Genomic DNA, 19801 nt, shown 5'->3' on the forward strand with positions numbered 1-19801 from the left:
AATACAATATTAATTTTATTAATTAATTTTATGATTATTTTTCCACATCTGAAACTGAAAATATAATAAATCAAAAACACAGTGATAACAACAAGTCAAATCTGTGTAATTCAGCGCCCATTGACCATTTATCAGCAAAGATGTAGCCAAAAAAAAAAGTAAAATTAAGCAAAATAAAGGACTGCCACTTTAAATACTAAGGAATGAAATGATTAAATCCATACCACCCAAACAATGGATGTAAGATGCCTGCCTCCAGAAAGAAAGAATCACTTAAAAGCCAAGCAAAGATGATACGTGTTGCCGTGATCATATTGGCTGTTAGCACAGGATCTTTATGCTATCATTATGCTGTGCAAGAGGAAATAGTTGGATAAAAGCCCTTGATGTTGTTTAGTGTGTGTGAGTGTGTTATTAGACAGCAGGTATCCTATGATATTCCTGTTTCTGAACCCATTCACTGTAACCACCTCCTCTGTTCTTCTCTCTCCTTCCATTCTTACATGGCATACTAAGAAAACAAGATTTGGCCTGGCTGGCCAACACCCTTCAGCAAAATCAATACTAAAGTCTTTCTGGTCCTCTCTGCCCCACAGCTACCTTTTCCTTTGCTCAGCACGGATAAATAGTAACTTAATTTCCAGCCATTGTGCTCTGAGAGCCAGCTAATGACAGCACTCCCCACGGCCTCAGGAATGGTGGAAGATCATCCTCCTTGCTGGAAAACACTCAGTCGTGGCAGATTCCTTTGGATCAGCGCAGCTGGGAAAAACACGGCTCAGAACACTTTGCAGGCTGAATAAAATAAAAAAAAAAAACAAGGTGAGGCTGCTCAAAGATAAAAAAGTCTCTCAAAGGAAGCAGGTGCCATACAAAACATCTAGTGTCTGTAAATCTAAGATGTCTAAGGTGCTGTGTTTCTTTCTTCTCTAAAAGTGCAACATTCCTCAAGGTAACAATTTCATTAGCTGGTCCTGGGAGCCCTCAGAACCAGCAACTGGAATATATCTCTGTGGCTCTCTGCTCAGACTTTCCTCTCTAAAGTCTGTGAGAGCTGTGGGGTCACTCACAACTAGAAAAGACACAGCTGCTGAGCACGGCAAAGTGTTACGGCGTAGTGTTTGAAGCCTGTGTTCACAGGGTCAGAGTTGAAATGGCTTAGAACAAATCATCGAAGCAGACCTCTGGAGCAGGTGTTTCTGGTTAAGAAACCCCAATGAAGAAAGCCCAGCTGTAAAGTGTGCTGGGATGTCAGGGCAGTTGCCACTACACCTGTGTGACACTGTAAAATTACAGTTTCAAGACACAGATGCAGACTGTGTAGCGCTCTCACCTTTAACTGTGCAGTCCATGTACAGTGTGTTTGCTGAACTACAACAGCACTTTTACCTCCATCCACAACAGGAAATCCTGTTTTGCTCTCCTTCCATCCTCTGGTGGTCTAGTGAGTGACATTAAGACTTTTATTTTTGAAATCCACTAATTTGGTTTGCTGGTAAAGAGCAAATCACAAAGAGAAGCTTCTTTAACCAGCAGTGTTCTGAGGATTATTTTCACAATAAAAAATTAGGTTGTATTTTACACTGTATATTATGCTAACCTGATCACGATGACCTTGTTTTAAGCAAAACATTCTTCATATGGTGGTACTGTCTTCTTTAGCTGTTTTGCATATGCTCTAGAAAGCAAAGTTCTTGTCTCACCGAGACTCTCTATCAACGCGATCAGCAAATACGATCAGCTCTTGAAAGAGAGCGCATTCCATAATTAGGAGACATCGTATTATCCATACAGTACAGTCAGGAACATTTTTCAAAGCAGGGCTCATTATTCCATATCAGATAATTGCACATCGATCATTTCTTGGGGAAATGATTTAGATGAGATGCAGTGTGTGTGATAAGGCCCGTTTGTTAGACCGCACCATTGAGCGTGTGTTAAGAGCTCAGATCCAAATGTCTGTGATCTCCCAACGCACAGTCGGCGATAAGGCTGTCAGCAGCAAGCCGGTGATGACATTTGATAATGCCCTGACACTATCACATAGATGGATCTGATGGGTGCCTCACCAGAGGCCATGTCTACAGCTGCTACAGCGCTGCTGTAGGGCCATAATACACACGGTTAGCTGCATCTGATCCACCATAAAGCAACTGAGATAAGTTGATGGGATATTGAAGTGAAAGAGAAAAAGGAATCTTAATTTCAGAAACAACATGCCAAGAACTAGCATGATGTACTTTGGATTAAAAGTGCTGATGTCTTAAATAAAAGGGTTAAATCAGACAAAGTACTTGATTTTAGCTTTGACCCTTACCTTTGTCATCATAACAGCTGTAGCTGTAAACAGCCACTGGCGAATGAGTGACCAGGTTCTCATCGTGATGCCAGCCTACCGCCATTTTCCCCATGCCATAGTAAGGCTCTTCTTTCAGCTGGCTCATAGCTGCCGGGTCCATGTAGTTGAGTAAGGTGACATTGAACTTGACCGGACCGGTGCATACCTGTGGTGGACTGGGCTGGGAACAGCCCTGCCCGCTTGCCTTTTCCTCCTTGTCCTCAATGTGGTAATCTGACAGGCTGTGCTTTAGCTGGGCCACAGGTTTCCCGTGGGCCCCTAGTCCCACAGGTTCAGTCGGTGTGTCACTGACGGCCTTAGACCCCCAGCTAGGGCATTTCCCTTCACTTTGTTCTGACCCTGCTGCAACACTGGTTTCACTTGGTTTGACCTGGGAGGACTCTCCCTCCTCACTGCTGTGTTTGGACTCAGTCTCCCACTCCCCTTCTGGTTTTGACCCAGAGCAACCTTCTTCACTGTGTTTTGACTCAATGTCCCACTCCTCGCTGTGCTTTGACTCTGTGTCCCCCTCCTCACTCTGTCTGGACTCTGAGTCCCCTCCTTCACTGTTCTTGGAGTCTTCACTGTGTTTAGACTCTGTGTCCCCCTCTTTACCCTGTTTGGCCTCCGTCTCCCCCTTCGCACATTGTGTCAGCCTGTCTCCTTCCTTCAGCTGAGACACGTCAGAGCAGAAGAAGGTGTTAAGCTCCCACAATGCCTTGCAAGCAGATCTCAAGTCAGGGTCACAACAGTTTTGTCCTTTGACCTCAGTGTCCTCACTGTGCCAGGGGATGGCGAAGAGCCGTGTGTCCAGATAACGATAGGTGTGGCCCGGCTCACCCAGCAGAGCTCGTGACACGGCAGTGAACACGTCTCTGTCACGGACACGAACCAGATCCCTCAGGAGGCAGCCCTTGCTTCTCAGGGTGAGCAGAGCCGCCTGCACCTGACCATGGAGCTCGGCAGGCAGCGAGCAGGATCTCCTCAGAACCAGGCCAGTGTAACTGGAGTCCCACTGGGAAACAGATGTCATTTGAATCATAATGACAATGTGACAAAAATTCAAAAACATCCTAAATCTTACTAAGCAGAGTTAGAGGTTCAGAGATCATGAGCATTATCTGGAACTGTGGCTGGCTCACCAGTTGCTGAAAGCCCCGGTCTGAAGGTCCCAGAAAGGGGATCTTCTGGTCTCCCAACTCCTGCAATAACTTCCGCCTCTGTAGAACAGGAAACAGTAAAACAGGCTGATGAGCAGCTGCAGCTATATCCCTAACTGCACTACTTGTACCACTGTAACTCAGCCAGTGTACAATATCCTCAAGTGCATCTCAGCAAATATATAAATTTAATATTTTATTTATATATTTTGCACTTTGAATTAGTTTAGTCTGGACTCTTTTCTACTTTTAATTGCTGTTTGTGATGAGTGGACTGCTACTCAGTGTTGTTGTACAACAAAGGAAGTTGAATCTTGGGGACCTACTGTATTTCACTATTGTATGTTTTTTACATACTTTCTTTGATGTCTAAGCAAACAATGGCCTTAACTTTTCTTTTCTGATCAAATACATTCAGTGTAGAGCTTTCTGGGATGGGTAGGAGGTGGTGTGAGGTAAACCTTCACCCTTCCATACTTGAGTGCTGATGTTGAAAGACACAGATTTACTTTATTTATTTATCTACTTACAACAAAGTTCCTGCCAAACAAATCTCAAATGCTTCAACATGTATGCTTTTACCTAAGCCCTTAATGTCATACATATACATACATGCATATGTTAATTCATCACAACATTGCTGTCGGCAAAAAAACATTGCTCATTAATGAATTTATTATGAGGGAACATCCAGAGTCTGGTTGTAATGTCTCTTCTGTTTTATCTGTTTTGCAAGTACTGAAAAGGCAAAGTTTGAGCACAAGACTGCAATATCCTGACCTGAATACATCTCCAACCATCTTAGTATATTCTTTAGAAACAAACAGTCCAACTCTAATAGTGTGAAATGTACAGTAACAGACTGTACTGACTAAGGATTGATCAAAAAAATTTTTCAAAAATATGTGAGTAAATAAAATCAAATCATACAAACAGAATCACTCTGTATGTGAGACTTTTATTAATGAAGGAGTTCTAACAAATGATGCATTGAAAACTGGCTGCAATATCACAGAAACCTGGTAACAAGTCACTTTCATTGACGTCTCGCATTTTTATGATATTGTGAAGGCTGCCGTGGGGTTCCTCACAACCTTATAAAAGATGCCCTGTGCCATACAGAGCTCCTCCAATAAAACCGTCAACCTGGTGGAGGGATCAAAGCACCTTTCATTGGGCCACATTCCATTCTGACCTGTAAATCCAATGGCAACTGGCATAAAAACTATATGCCCAAATAAATTTCACAACTGTTTCCCTACCCTGCCTCTTCTTCCCCTCCTGTACGTTCTGTCCGTGGACTCGTGACCTCATATCCATTCCCCGCGGGTGCACACACGCACAGGCCTCCACATGGCGTCTCAGCAGGAGAAGGAGAAATGTCACCGACATGCCACTGTCTTTTTACATCTTTTAAAGTTTTGGGCAAATGGCCTGTGGATTAACTGCCAAGTGGTTGTGGCAGTTTAAGGGAGACCAAAGCTTGTGTTTATTTCTGAGACATTTACAGCAAATATCTCACATTTCTTCTGCCTCTAATAATGCCAACACAGCGAATATGGGGACCAGCTGCCAAAATATGTCCTGACTTTTAGAGTGAAATAAAATGTCCAGTTAATAACACTGAAGTGCAGGTATAAAAAAAAATTTTAAAAACCTGTGTGTCCTGACTCAAAAGGCAGGGCCGGATCAGAAAGAGGGCAAACGGTGAAACCATGTGCATTAAAGACAGGAGAGAGGGAAACAGATCCCGATATCAGAGGCAGAAGAAATGGGAGGGCATCACATCTGAGGCAGTTTGGTGAATATACCTTCAGGTCTGAATCTTTACCTTAGGCTAAACAACAACACACCTGCTGAAAGTTTTCTTAAAGGATGCACATGAGCGTACAGGCCTTCCAAGTTATTCTGGAAAAAAAAAAAAGCAGACTTGCAGACAGTTGGAATCTAAGAAACAAAACAACATGCACTATTCATGGCCAGACTGCATTCAAAGGCTGTTGGAAGAAATTGACAACCTGACACACATTCATTGGTGTCAAATTCTAACTCATGACAGAAGCTCAAGATATCAAGGTGAGGCTCTGGGCTAGTGTTGTATGTGTATGCGTCTGTGTGTATCTGTATGTGTGTTTATCTGTGTCCCGCTGTGTGCCTGTATCCCGGCATCCAACTGCTGTAGATGTGTGCGTGTGCACACATCTACAGTAAGATCATTACAGTTGGCTTTATTCAGAGTGGGCAAAGCACTACTCTGTACAAAAGCACAAAAGTGTGTCGACACACTGTACGAGTGTGTGTGTGTGTGTGTGTGTGCGCGTATGTGTGTGTGAGTAAGGCTCCCATACAGACACACATGCATGTCCTTCCTGAAAAACACACAGCCGGGGTAGCGAGCATGATGCCTCAACCCCAAATGCACACAACCAGGGCTGTCACACACCTGTCAAATACATCAAGCTACTCAGAAATTCCACAGAAAAAAAGAAAGACAAGAAGTTACCGGAGCCCTCTGAAGCAGATGGACTCTTGCAGTGTCAGAGAACCGCCGTGTCTGTCTTCCTGTCTCTGTGTCTGCGCCTGAAAACCATGAGGCGCAAAAAAAAAAAAAAAAAAGGTCTGCGTTTCCACTCAGACCCAAGAAACGAGATTACCAATCCCATAATAACGCGGATACTTCACGGTAGCCGTGCCAACCGCCTGCACTGAGTGATATATCTGATGCTTTTTTTAATCTCTCTCTTCCTTGATGGGATTATTTCCTCAGCCGGACTGTTTATCACAGAAAAACATATTAGGTAGAATAGAACTCAATTGGTTTGCTTTGATCTTGGCCTATAAGAGATATCAAACTGTGTACCATATATTTATTAATTTCATTTATTTCCCATCTGTGACACTTCAACGGACACTTTCTTCAAAGCGTTCTTTGCAGAGTAGATTAATGTCCAGCGCTAAGCATCAATAGCTCAAAATAGCCAGATAACTCCGCTGCTGTGGGGATAAAAGCACTTCCAGTCTCACTTGTGTCTGCCCCAGAGGTTCTATCGGAACGTACTGGAAGTGGTACGATTGTTGAAGGAGGACACAAAAATTTTAGTGGGCTTGTCTAGATTTGGTTAATGCATCACAACTGAAGATAAAAAGCTACAATGTAGAGTAAGCCCTGAGGAGGGTTTTATGAGTAAGATTCTCCCCCTGTGTAGCCGTACTTCTCCTGTTTTCCTAAGCAGACTTTTTGGTCTTTTTGGTTTTTTTCGTCCCTTAAGATGAAGTGTTGTACCTCTTATTTGTGTGATATCAGTATGTTTTCCTTACTCTACAATGTGAGACAAGAGGTACAGCATATTTTATTCAAGAGATCTGAGCAAAGAAGGGCAGCACCTCCATCAATACAGGTGCCTCAGAGTGCAGACAAGACAGAAAACCTCGGATCTCAAACGGGTCAACTCAACTGTGATGAGAGATAGCCGTGTAACAGAGCGCTGTGTTTAAACAGCAAGCCATTGGTACTTGTGTGACACCCATTTCAGAACTGGTCTTCTTCTGCAAAAGTGATGGTGAATCAACAGTTTTGACAAGCCGGCTGTAAAACGTCAGGACTCAAACAGACAGACTACCCGTGTACATCAAAGGCGCTTCCGCCATGCTCCATTTGGCACCGGATCGAAGAATGTAGGGAGCTCGTGCGAAGCGACAGAGGGTGCAGAGAAGGGCAGGGAGTGCCCACTCCACTAGAACAATTGCATTTGGACTTATGATACATAAAAAAGTTCGTAGAAGCCTTGAGTTTGGTTTTGAACATGAACTGAGGAAAAGATCATACACACGGAGAGCAATCTGAAAAAAAAAACGAAATCCCAAAACCCTTCAGCTAACGATATTAAAGTTTGTTCCTTAAAGGTCTATATAGGTCAAGGTCTACCTCATCTTCAGAGTATGCCACTTACTTGAACCACAGTGAGATAACACAGCACCTAGGTGCCATCACACACATACCAGACACTTACACAACCACACATGCAGGGAGAGGTTGCTGCAGAGCTGTATCATTTATACCACGTTTTCTTTTTTTTTTTATTTGCTATATACATCCACACTCCCTTTTTCACAAACTGAAAAACAGCAGCTCCAGTAGTAGTTAAAGCTTTCAACTATTTTCACCCATTATGCTTCTTAATTTCATGCATGTTGCACTAAAATAACATCCAGGGCAAAAAATTAACCACTTCTCACTTCTGACATTTTGTTTACAGCCACCTGTGGCATTCATTTATTTTAAGAATAGCAGCTAGAAGTTGTGACTCAGTGTGATGGCTAACTGGGCAGGCTGGTAAATGGCTAACTGGAATGTGTGGGAGTTGAACTCAGAGCGGGGGCGTCGGTAATGTGTAATCCCCATGTCTGAACACTCCTGCTCGGGACCAGGCCATGAATATGAATCGGACTGTGCGAGCCAGAGGTCAGTCAGAAGGATGTTGCCAGGAACATCTAAAACATTGGCTTTCAGCTACTTTTCTGTTGATATTATCCTGGGATGTATCTACAGATTCAGTTTGACATGTAGGTGTAAGCCATGTTTAATGCAAGGTAGTCCTTTCAAGCTCATGCAAACACAATGGATCAACATGTTTCTCATATAAACACATTGTAGATATACAATGCGTTCAGAAATGTTTCTTTTCTTTTCTTTTCATTAATAATTGGTAAATTGGTTAAAAAAATTACCCAGAAATAACTGAGGATGAATGCTACTTCATTAACCACTGCACATTTTTTTCAAATCGGTGAAGTGAACACTGTGTATATATCGACAGACACGTTCAGCATGTGTTCAGAGAAGGTCCACAGGTGGGGTAAGTGATGACAAATGGCAGACAGGCCGGCTCTGGCCCATTAATTGTTGTTGGAGGCTGAAGGCTGCGTTGTTCATTTCACCTCGCGACAGGTCGGCGGGGGACGTGATCATTAATATTAGAACATTCCCATCCATCTACCTGAACAAGCGGCCAGTCATTTAAAGGGCTGGCGCTGGGCAGACCTTTCACGCCCTGTTTATAACACTGATCTAAGCACATTACCAGAGCTGTGGGGGACCGCTGCCAGTCATTAATTAGATTCACACACACACACACACACTCACAATGTGAGCACCTTTATTGGGCCCCATTCACATTTGAAAAATGTCACATATGCGAGATAAGGTAAACTAACACACACCTGGTCTGCCAGTTTAACTAAACATCAAAAGGCCTGTCCTATTCTCTCTTTGTGAGCGGTGTGTACACTGTCTCACACACATACTTATTTAAAGCTACTCTTCCAGTCATCCCGGGGTACATGTAATTCTGTCAGGTAGAGAGTATGCGTGCATGTGAGAGAGAAAGAGATTGGGGGGGGGGGGGGGGGGGGGGAGTATCGGACCTCATCTGTTTTTTGAACTCTCCCACTCTCCATCCCTCTCACTGCACCTGACAGGCTTACAGAGAGACGCAGGTTTCCAGATCAATCATTCAAAAGTATTTACAAATGCACAAAGCCAGACACAGACAGGTTGGCACATGGCCACTCTGTTTAAGTGCTTTTCAATGTGTCTGTGGTGTCAACTTCTATTTCACACTTATCTACACCTCAAAGGGGAAAAAAAAGATGTTTCTGTGACCTTTAGCAAGTGTCAAATCTGGAGAGAAAAAGAGGGAAAGAAGAGAAAGAGAGGAGGGCGATTTAAGAGATCTGTCGATGTATGCCTTACATAACCTTTTTATTTATCCGGGAGGTATTGACTGAGCATGCTCTTTATCAGAAACACACTGGCTGCTTCACACTCACATACCTACAAAATTTCACACACAGGAGCTGCCCAGTACATCTGAAGATTTCTGCTAGACAATAAAAAGTTTCTCTGGGGGTCGGACATCTTCTTCAAGGGTATCTTCATTTTAACACCCTGTGCAGGATTCAAACTCGCAGCCTTGTCATCACATGACCCATTTGTATGAACTCTTGGCTACCACCACCAACATGCAAGGGCCATTTGCCGCTTTGCCTTAATTGTTAGTTTGCGGCCGGGCCATAATGTTTCCATTAAGACGATGTCGATCGAGAAAAGCTTTTTAGTTTTCTCCTTCAAATTACAACATGCTTTCATGAGGTCAGCTGTTTTCCATGTGGAATGGCCAGTTTTAATGCAGACACAGTCCCTTGGTATTCAGGCGGGGTCCAGTTCAGCAAGGGGAAAGTCAGGGGAAAGAGTGAGAAAACGAGGAAGGGAGAGAGAGAGATGGAGGGAGGGGAGAGAAGAGAGGAAGGAGAGTGTTGATTGAAAGACTGTGATTAGCAGTTTTCAGCAGGGCACTAGGGCCATTGAGTTGTTCTAACAGGGTTGTCGCGTCTCGAGGTGCAGTCAAGGAGAAGTCAGTGCTTTAGAAAGCTCCCTCGATTTCTCCATTTTCCCCCCTCCCTCCTTCATTCGCTCTCACCACCCAGCCACACTTCTCCTGCCCCTCCAAAAAATCAATATGGCTGTGCAAAGTGCAGCTTGGCCCAGGGGGGAGGGCCGGCTAGTCGTAGGAGCAAGACGCGGGGCTTACAGGGAGGACAAGAGGTGTCCTCCAGGCCTGTCCCACAGGCAGTGTCAAGGACAGACCTCAGGACCAGAGGACTGAGGCCACCACATTGCCCTTCCCCTCTGTATCACGCCTTCCCTCTCTCTCTCTCTCTCTCTCTCTCTTTGTAGCCCAAGCTTGGCTGGCTCAGTGGGGCAGAAGAAATCGATAAGCAGGTGGAGCGTTTAAAATCCCCAGCTCCAGAGGCTGACGTTACGCTCCTCAGAGCCCAGCAGACCAACACATCGCTCAGGGTAGAGCAGCTGGATGGATGGACGTGTGGGTGTGCGGTGGTCGCACCTGGTCATTGAAAGGTTTGTGATTTGTGACAATAAACAATTCAATAGCACTTAGCCATACACAGTGTCTGAAGGGTGTAGAGCCAGACTCTTCACACACAGTGCCATTGTCTCAACATGTCACAGATCAGTAGCATTCAAGCAGGTCAGACAGCTACGGACCAACACACCCTGGAGCTATATTTAACCCAAAGGCAGTACCTGTATCACTACAGCAAAGATACACCGTTAGTTTTAGAATAAACCATTAGAAATGGCTTCAAAAAAAAAAATAATGGCACGTACTATCATTGTCAACGGCGGTGTTCCTCATTTCCATACAGTAGGCTTGACGAAGACGCCTGTACATGATGTGGATGAAGTGTGCAAGGAGGATTTCAGTCCTGCCGCGTGTCTCTGTGTGTGAGTGACTGATCACAGTAGAAGTGGCTTGTGTCTCTAATCCAGTACCACTGTTAGACAGTGCAAAGACCCGGCTCTGTGTACCGCAGCACGGGCTGATCAAACCCATCATGTGACAAGCAACCTCTTCAAATGACGATGATTTCCCAGCTCTGTGTCCTTTCGGCTCCATATTAGATCATCTCCTGACACTACCGAGTCTGGTACTTCATCTGGGATAAAGATGATGTGCAATCCGACCCGAGGGGTTGGGAGTCAAGGGTAAACGAGGGGCTAAGGCAGGGGTACTGTGCCGAACTAGCTGACAGCTATGACAATTATCGTGTGGTATATTATAACCTTATGCTAAACATAAGATTTGATACTGTATGTTGCTTGACAAAACACTTCAAGGATATTTTACCATCAGCTCGGCTATATGTCACATTCACCACCGCATGAAATGAGCCATTTTGGAGGGAAAAAACATCAGAAGATCACACAACATATCAAAAATAGAGGATCCTGTCCACTTTAATTTTTTCCAAGCGCCGGCTAAAATTGCCATCCATCAAAATGTGACAAGCTGTTTTACTTTGCTGCAATCAACTCGATCGTGTGTTTTTCCAGCGACAACAAGGACAGCCTCTTGAATTATTTGTTGAGATGTATTTTCGAATACGGTATAATTAACAAGCTAGAGCAGTGGCCTTGGTTTAAATACTGACAATCAACCTAAGCCACCAGAAAACATATGGTGCAAAACAGATGTGGACTGAACATCTAGGACAGGTCCAATTCTCTGTCATGTAATTTTTGACCCAGATAAACTGGCATTATGATTTGACCTCAGATTAATATTGAATTAAGGACTGAATATCATTTGTGGCTGTTTACACGGCATCGGCCCGTCTTCCTGGAAGCCTGAAGCAGATAAGTTTGCTGTAATGGCATTAGCCAAATCCTGAAGTATAGCAGACGGCACTTGTCTTGCTTGAGAAGCCACCTCATTTCTTTATTTATTTTTCCTTCACTCATTCTGAACAAAGGAAAATATTCTACCAGGAATTGAATGGCTTAATCCTCTTTTCACTCTTCCCAGTAGCTTGAATGGTGACAGATTAACATCCTGGAGGTTTACAAACCCAGCCATTTGAAAATGTAATTGCTGGCGCCACACCGCATGCATGTGTTTAAGTTGAGGGTTAATATTAAAGCTCAAAATACACACATGCACTTGAGTCAGGAGGGATGTGGCCAGACCCACGTCCCTTAAACCAGGCCAGGATGGACCATTCTGTCACGTACGTATCAGGGAGTCGCAAGCTGTCCCAAACCCTTGCTAGACGCCATAGTTACTGTTCACTTCTGCTAATTATTACAGCCAATCAGAGGGGTTAACGGGGCGGAGCCTGGCCAGACCATGTTCTGGGGCATTTAACAGCTGGCAGGAACGGAGGTGAATGCATTACACACTGCCCTCATCCAATAAAAATAAAACACCCTGACATCTGAGGTGTACTTAGCACAGAGGGGAGGGAGGAAGTGAGCGAGGCAAGGAAGGAGGGAGGAAGACAGGGAGGGGAAGAGAGCTGGTGGTGGGGGTGAAGGGGAGAAAGCATCTGATAACATGATGTCCAAGTGCCACCTAGTGACAACTTTCCAGCTTCTCTGCTCCTTAAGGCACCAGCGCATCAGGGGTGGGCGGGGGGTGGGGTGGTGGGCTGAACTGATGAAGTGACCCAGGACAGAGGGATTCAATATCAGTAGCATATTGTTCTGTTCGTTCAATCAAGACCTCTCAGGAAGCACAAATCCTTTCCAAAGTACAGCCTGAACCATTCATGTTTCAAGTCAAGTCTCAAAAGTCTAAAACTATGACGTTCAAAAATTATGTCGATTTTAATGACTTTTACATCTTGTTTTCCGAAACCCAATCAAGCACACTCTCCAGCAGGCTTCCTCAAGTGACCCCACTGTCTGTTCAGTTGGGGGAGTAAACCTGTAACACTGCACTGGTAGGCTGATGGCCCTGGGCTCCTAGGTCCCCTCCCCTCATTAGCCCAGGTATAAATCACACTCTGGCGGTGCCCAGAGGTGAGAGGGATGAGAGTTGAGGTGAGCTTGAAATAATGCTTATGTCACGGTGGGTCAGCCCTCCATTATGGCCGTTTCAAAAACTATTAATCTTGCTTGTAGTCAGTGGCCTAGAAATAATTACTTCATCTAACCCATGTAATACAGCATGACCAGCAGTCGAGCCTGGTCAATTTGAGGCTGGGGAGGCAGGATGGGGGGTAGTGGTGGTGGTGGTGGGGGGGGTTGTGGAGAGACCAACAGAGAGAGAGGGGAAGAGAGAAAGAGGGAGGGGGGCAGCCACAAATTACCAGGCCCTGTCTCCTGCTACTGGGTGACTGATGTCCTGCTCACTTCAGCTGTGGCCTTTTACACTCTCAACACTGATTTAGATAGATACACACACAGACGCACTCTGAGAGGCAGATCATGTACAAGCACACATATGTACGCACATTAATGCATGATTAAATACACACACACACTTTGACGGAGGAACACACACAAATCACATTATTTTAAACAAGGGCTCCTACAGACTCACAAGAGATAATACAGAATTCAATTTGTTTTAGTTAGCATCCTAATAAAATGAGACCATCCACTGGCTACTGCTAAAAACTACATGATAATACATGAAATTCAAGTTTTTATATGATATGACAAGTTGTGCCACCTGCTATCCCACCTACACGAGCTTCGATATCTAATCTTGCCATTTAAAAGGTAAAAATGGCAGAAATGTATTTGGAAATCAACTATGTTGAATTTATACTGCAAAAATATGCAAGTGAAAAATATGCAAGTAGTTATCAGTCAATAATTTGAAAGCCAAGATAAAAAAGATTAAGTGATTGCACACGTCCATCTTCCTCCCCTCCTTTGCTCCTCAACAGTGCCCTCTGCAGTGGATCCACAGCTGCAGATACAATCACCTGCCTCCATGGTGGAGGACTAAACCAACCCCCCAAACATCACGGCAAATAGAAACACAATAAAGACAGCTATTGAAGAAACCCACACTGTGAGTAAACAGATGAGCTAGTGCAAACTCAGCCTCCATGAACGTCACAGGAAGTATGTATGGAATGACATAAATAAATGCAGCCCTCCAGTGGCTGTCACAGCTGGCATTGCAGGTGCAAATTTAATTAGTCAAGGTGAAGTCTCCCTTGTTGTCTGAGAAGGGGGGGGTCCTCGCCATGCACGACTGTAAACACACGCTATATCCTAATCAGGTGTCACCGCAGCGTTTGATCAGCCCGCGAAAACTTGTCACGAATCCCCGGCAGAGAGTGGGCCGAGGGGGAGAACAAAGGAAAAGAGCTGTCATGAGAGAACAGGGTGGTGGTGGAGATGGCAGAAGCGGTGGATGAAGAGAGTTTGCCCATTAGCAGTCTCTGTCGCCTATCTCTCTCCCACTCCCCTTTACGTCGCTCCTCCTCCAGTTCTCTTTCTTTCTCTATGTGGCTAACTACAGTACACACCTTACTGTATCCCACCGCGGATCCACGCTGAAAAATCTCAACCACAGTTGTCATACTCATGCCTCACAACCACCAAACAAAGCTTCCAAAAAAAAAAAGAAGAAAAACCCAAAGTAGTACACTACTTTTGTTTACCTCCCAAAAATCCACACATGTACAGGGATACAAGCTGTGCTCATTTTGTTTGTATCAGGTACTATTCTAAGTAGTCGGGTCCTCCTGAAAGGCCCGGAGAACCAGAGGCAGACGTGCAGTTCTTCTCCCGCCCAGCGCCACCAGGCTGCATTGAGGCAGTGCAGGAACACACACGACATTAGATACTGTTTACCTTTCAGTTTGGGTGATATTGAATACATTAGCCGATTGAACCTCATAAGAAACACAGGCGAGTGACAAGGCCCAATCGTCTTTGCGACTACCATGGTAACTGAGATTACAGGCTAACAAAGAGCAGACAGGGGGAAAAAATATTTAAAACCCGAATAGTGATACATAAATTAATTAAAGGACAAAAAAACAAGTGGAGAATTAAAGTTGGAACATCTGTCAGCGACTTAGCTTCCCAACGTAATACCAGTGTTAGAACATTTATACCCTTGAAGTTAATGATCCCCTCTTTAATTGACAGTCAAGGAAAACTGGCTGCGGCAGCATCCTGCCGAGACTCCGATAAGAGGCCCCCTTCCCCCCTCCCAAAAATAAAATAAAAAAAACAGTTTAAAGAACCTTGGCACTAATCCCTATTGTCATCCCAGTGCAGCAGAAGGACTTACAAACACAGATAACTCTGCTGAAGCTGTCTATTTCTCAGGAGTTATGGGGACAGCCGAGCCGCTGCGCGCCTCGAATCAGTCACTCAGATTAGCCCAATCCCTCTGTGCTGTCAGTCAGCCGAGACACTAGCCTGTCATCGCATTTACATGAGTCCATCTCCTATGTGACAATGCCCCCTATATATGACAATGGCTGTGGGGAAGGGGTCCACTCGCTCGCAGATAGCGGGTGTACAGTATGGCAGACAGGCTGTTGTTGGATTAAGCTCATGGTGTGTGCTGTGCTCGTGTCTTCGCTGACACTCCAACAACAAGTTTAAGGAGTCTTAACCATTGCTGTTTTTCTATATTGGAGAGAATGTGGGAGATGTATGTCAGATGAAACGCACACATACACCTACAACGACAAACAGAGACATACACACACACACACACACACACACACACACACACACACAGTGGGATAAACTTCAAAAAACTTAGAAGTACAGAATGACTGTTAAGAAAAAATACTAGCTTACCTAGTGTATGTCTCCCCAAAGTTGGCTTCAAGCATGACTTTAATCCACCTACTTCACTTAACATGATGAAGCTCAAAGAACAAAAGATAAAGCAACAGAAAAACTAAGTATGTGCTATAGAAAACATCTGGATCAGTCTCCATCTTCAATACACACAGTGGTGAAGGACCAACCCTGAAAAATATCTGTAAAAAGCCAAACTAGATAAGACACAAACTTTTGACTGTCAAATTAATAAGGGATTAGTTCCTGTGGAGTAGGAGTTTGTACTTTTAAATGAATGTGTGGTACTTGAAGGCACCTGAGAGCTCACACTGTGCTGACTGTTTTTTATGCTTCTGTGGCTCACTCCACTTCAAACAGTCCTGCAACAAATGACAGTGGATGCCCTCTACATAACAGGGCCAGGGCAAGCATGACACAGGGGTTGACAACTGAACCCTCAAACTCCCTAACCCCTACCCCTGCCATGGCACAAGCACACACACACACACGCAGCCCTGAAAACAGCCCTGACATGACCGCTCGGCAGCCCTTCCTAACCCCTCCTTGTGTTTTTTCTCTCTCCATCTCACTGGAGACAACCCTCAATTCAGGACCGTTTTAGCAAGGCAAGTGGATGTGACCCGCTGCCCCCCAGTCAAGCTCATCTGAATAAACAGAGTTGAAGAAACAGGCAGAGGAGGGGAAATCTGCCTACATTATGATAGGAAGAGAGAAGATGGGATTCAGCCAAGGGGCTCCTTTCTTTATGCACGTTTGATCAAGTGCTTGACAGCACCAGTGGATGGAATTACGGACTGTTGAACAAAAAGTTATGGTGTGGGTGTAAGTATGTGTGTGTGCGTGTGTGTGTGTGTGTGTGTGTGTGTTGTGTGTGTGTGTGTGTGTGTGTGTGTGTGCGTCTGTATGTGTGCACTTCAGTATGGACAGGTGGGTTTCCATGGCCTGACAGTGTTAGGCTTGTGACAAGCCTGCCGCACCACACCAACACCACATACAAAAGCGCAGCTCGCCCACCAGCCTTCGCAGTCCGTCACTCAGGACGGCCGAGGGAAGCGCCGTGAGAAGAGGTCAGACGTGGAGGAGAGAGGGAGGGAGGAGAGAGGAGAAGAGGATGAAGAGGAAGAGGAAGAAGGGAGGGCTGGTCAGGGGTTAAGTGTGGAGAAGACAGCGATGAAAGGCAACTGTCATGCACCAGTGCTCACCCAGGAGCACCTGTCTCGAGAAGAACATGCAAAGTGTGCCGGTCACGTCCTGACAATACCCCCACTTTTCTACACAGACACATAGATCAACCCACACACACACACACACACACACACTCACACAGACACACACACTCTCACACACACACACACACACACACATACAAGCTCTGAGGAAAGGGCTGATGCTCCACCATTGAAAAGGCATCGCCTGTCTGACAGCATGCCAGTCAAGCTGTCATTGGCTCCTTCGCATATGCAAGGAAAAGTTAGGCTGATGAAGAAAAAACACACAGGTGCCCAGAGGAAGAATCACTGAGACATGAACAGACTACCTGAAGTGAGCAGACACTTCTCAAAGACTTGATGCTGGTGAGTAAATGCTGGAACGAGCAAAGCAAAGAAGTCCATGAAAGCAAATCCAATACAACCAGGACACCTACTCCACAATGGAAGTTGACGTGGTTACGAAAATCCTTGGATGGAAGCAGTTACCCAAAACACCTGACGCCATGAGGACTAAAACTCATTTTTCAAAACACATTTGGTATATTAGTGTTCTATCAGCTAATGTTGTCCTTGAGCTGTCTTTGTTCTTTTTTGCATTTGCAACCTTGGCAACGCTAACTCCTGCCAATTGAACAACATAGAAAATTGAACCCCTAAGCCTGATATATACGTGTGTGTGTACATACACACACATACATACATATAAACGTACATACATCCTAACCCTAAACCCATAGCCAAACCCTAAACACTAACACTAACATTAACCCTGACCCTAACCTGTAACCCTGCTTGTACATACATATACACATATGTGTGTATGTATGTATATATGTATGTATTAATGGTGTTTAGCAGGGGAGGCCAAGTGTACCTTTTAGCTGGCTATGCTGGCTAATCTAACAGCAATACTAAAACCTGGCTCTAGCTAAGGGAGGCACTTCTTCTGTTCAGCCTCTACAAAGCACTAAGCACTGAGCTTAAAGCCAGGTATTTTAGCACATTTTCATTGCTCATGTTTATGGAAAAGAACTTATGATGTACAAATTAACAGTTACTATTTACAGCACCTTGTGAACCTGGTCTCCTGCAGCTTTTGTGAATGAAGGGTTTTGGACTTTCCATTGAAACCAGATGTTGGGCAGCACCGTAGCAGTAGGCCCTTTTATTGGAAAGGTGAGTCATTACAAAGGAAAATAAATTCACAAATAAACAGCATGAAGACGGCTCTGTCCTATGCAGGTGGCTTTGCACAGTGAAATCACTTTTATTGGAGTCAGCTAAAATTAGCAATAACCAGGGCAGTGAGGATGTATTCTTGGTAGAACTGATTATTACTGATATTTTTTGCTTTGAAGGCTGGAACTACATAAGTCTGAGGCAATATTACATCTGTAACTGTTCATTTTTCCAATGTGTGGTACTAAAAATACTTATTGAAGACTTTTAACACTTGTATGTTATATTCTCTTAGCATTTACACAACAGCAGCCTCACACACAATCGTGCATTCAAAGACAAACAAAAAACCACACCTCACTCTTTCCCTTATGTCAACCTACACAATACCCAACACCTAGTGCACACACACCACCAGAATGCCAAACAAACAGAAATGGAAAATAACGAGTCATCCGGATCATAGCCTCGAGTAGCTAATGAACTCCCTGGAGGCTCTAGCCTCTGTGTATGAGGTGAGAGGGTCATTCCCATGTTTATTCAGTACTAGTCCAATGAGCCACCACTATCTATTGATTGAACTGATTATTCTGTGTCTCTCTTGTGACGGGACACATGCATGACAGATGAACCCTACTTGGGCAGGTCACATTCGGTGTAATCTCATTGAATCTGACGGCTGATCTGGTCGGCCAGTTTGCATGATCCACATCGCTGACATCTGTGGCTAATGCCTCAACACTAATATGAGGTGCTCGGTAGGGGCTGTCAGACACGTAAGCTGTCAAGGGCTGTTTGGACAATCCTAGTGACTGTTTCCATAGGAGAAAACCAACTGCGTGGTAAATGCTAAACACAGCAATATACCAAAGTATTGGTGCCTAAAGCAGTAATTCATGGGCAGAATATTTCTCGTTTTTAAAGAATCAGGCCTCTTTTTTTTTTTTTTATTTCGGAAGAATGTTACACGGACTAAAGCTGCTAGTAGATGGCAGCTGGTGGGTGGAGGAAACCTTTGCACATGACCCTTTCACTTACAGTATGACTCACTATTGTGTTCAATCCCACAGCCACACCACAGCGTAATGCCTAGCATAAGGCTATCTCTGTTATTCCATTTAAATGTACATTAAGATCACAGGTCCACAACCACATATGGGAGTCTGTGGCAGGTCATCTTAGCCATGTACTCTGAGATAATGCAGGGAGGGCCGTAAAAGTTGATATCCTTCCAGATGCAGACCAAATGTAGACACCGTGCACATTTAAAATGTCGTGTATTCGATACAGACTGCCATAAAAAAAAGGTGGTAGTAAATGAGGGAACGGCATGTATGGTTTCTCACATCCATCATGAGAAGCTAACTTAACCCTTGTATGGTTGATAACAGAATGTCATCAACAGAGAGGACCCTTTCATGGGTAATAAACACTAACTTGGTGTATCATTTAAACTTTAGGAAACAGCTCACTTACACCTAAAAGTCACCAAATAACAAATAAATGATAAAATCAGTGAATTTAATAATTACATCACATATACAACAATCAGTTCCATCCTTTCATCACTGACATTTTTAAGTCTAGGGCCTACCGTCCATCGCCCTTACTGTGGCGCTACAAAATTCAAAATGATTAAGGTCAAATTAGAGAATCTCCTACACTGCTGACTTTATACAAAGAATAATTCCACTCCTCCAAAAATAAACAGTACGATACAGTAAAGGCAACACTATAAATATCACAGCAAATGTATTGCAACTCA

General features: G+C 44.3%; 1 protein-coding gene across 1 annotated transcript in view; it reads right to left on the bottom strand.

The window, feature by feature from the left end:
* fto (FTO alpha-ketoglutarate dependent dioxygenase) overlaps nucleotides 1-19801 on the bottom strand; it is a 119696-nt gene that overhangs the window by 95464 nt on the left and 4431 nt on the right. Inside the window, exons 2-3 of the mRNA XM_056379233.1 lie at nucleotides 3481-3558; nucleotides 2318-3353 (exon numbers count right to left, since the gene is read on the bottom strand). Of these exons, the coding sequence (XP_056235208.1) occupies nucleotides 2318-3353; nucleotides 3481-3558 (1114 nt within the window). The remainder of the gene's footprint in view (nucleotides 1-2317; nucleotides 3354-3480; nucleotides 3559-19801) is intronic.

The sequence above is a fragment of the Seriola aureovittata genome, chromosome 1 (assembly GCF_021018895.1).
Source record: "Seriola aureovittata isolate HTS-2021-v1 ecotype China chromosome 1, ASM2101889v1, whole genome shotgun sequence".
Lineage (NCBI taxonomy): Eukaryota > Metazoa > Chordata > Actinopteri > Carangiformes > Carangidae > Seriola > Seriola aureovittata.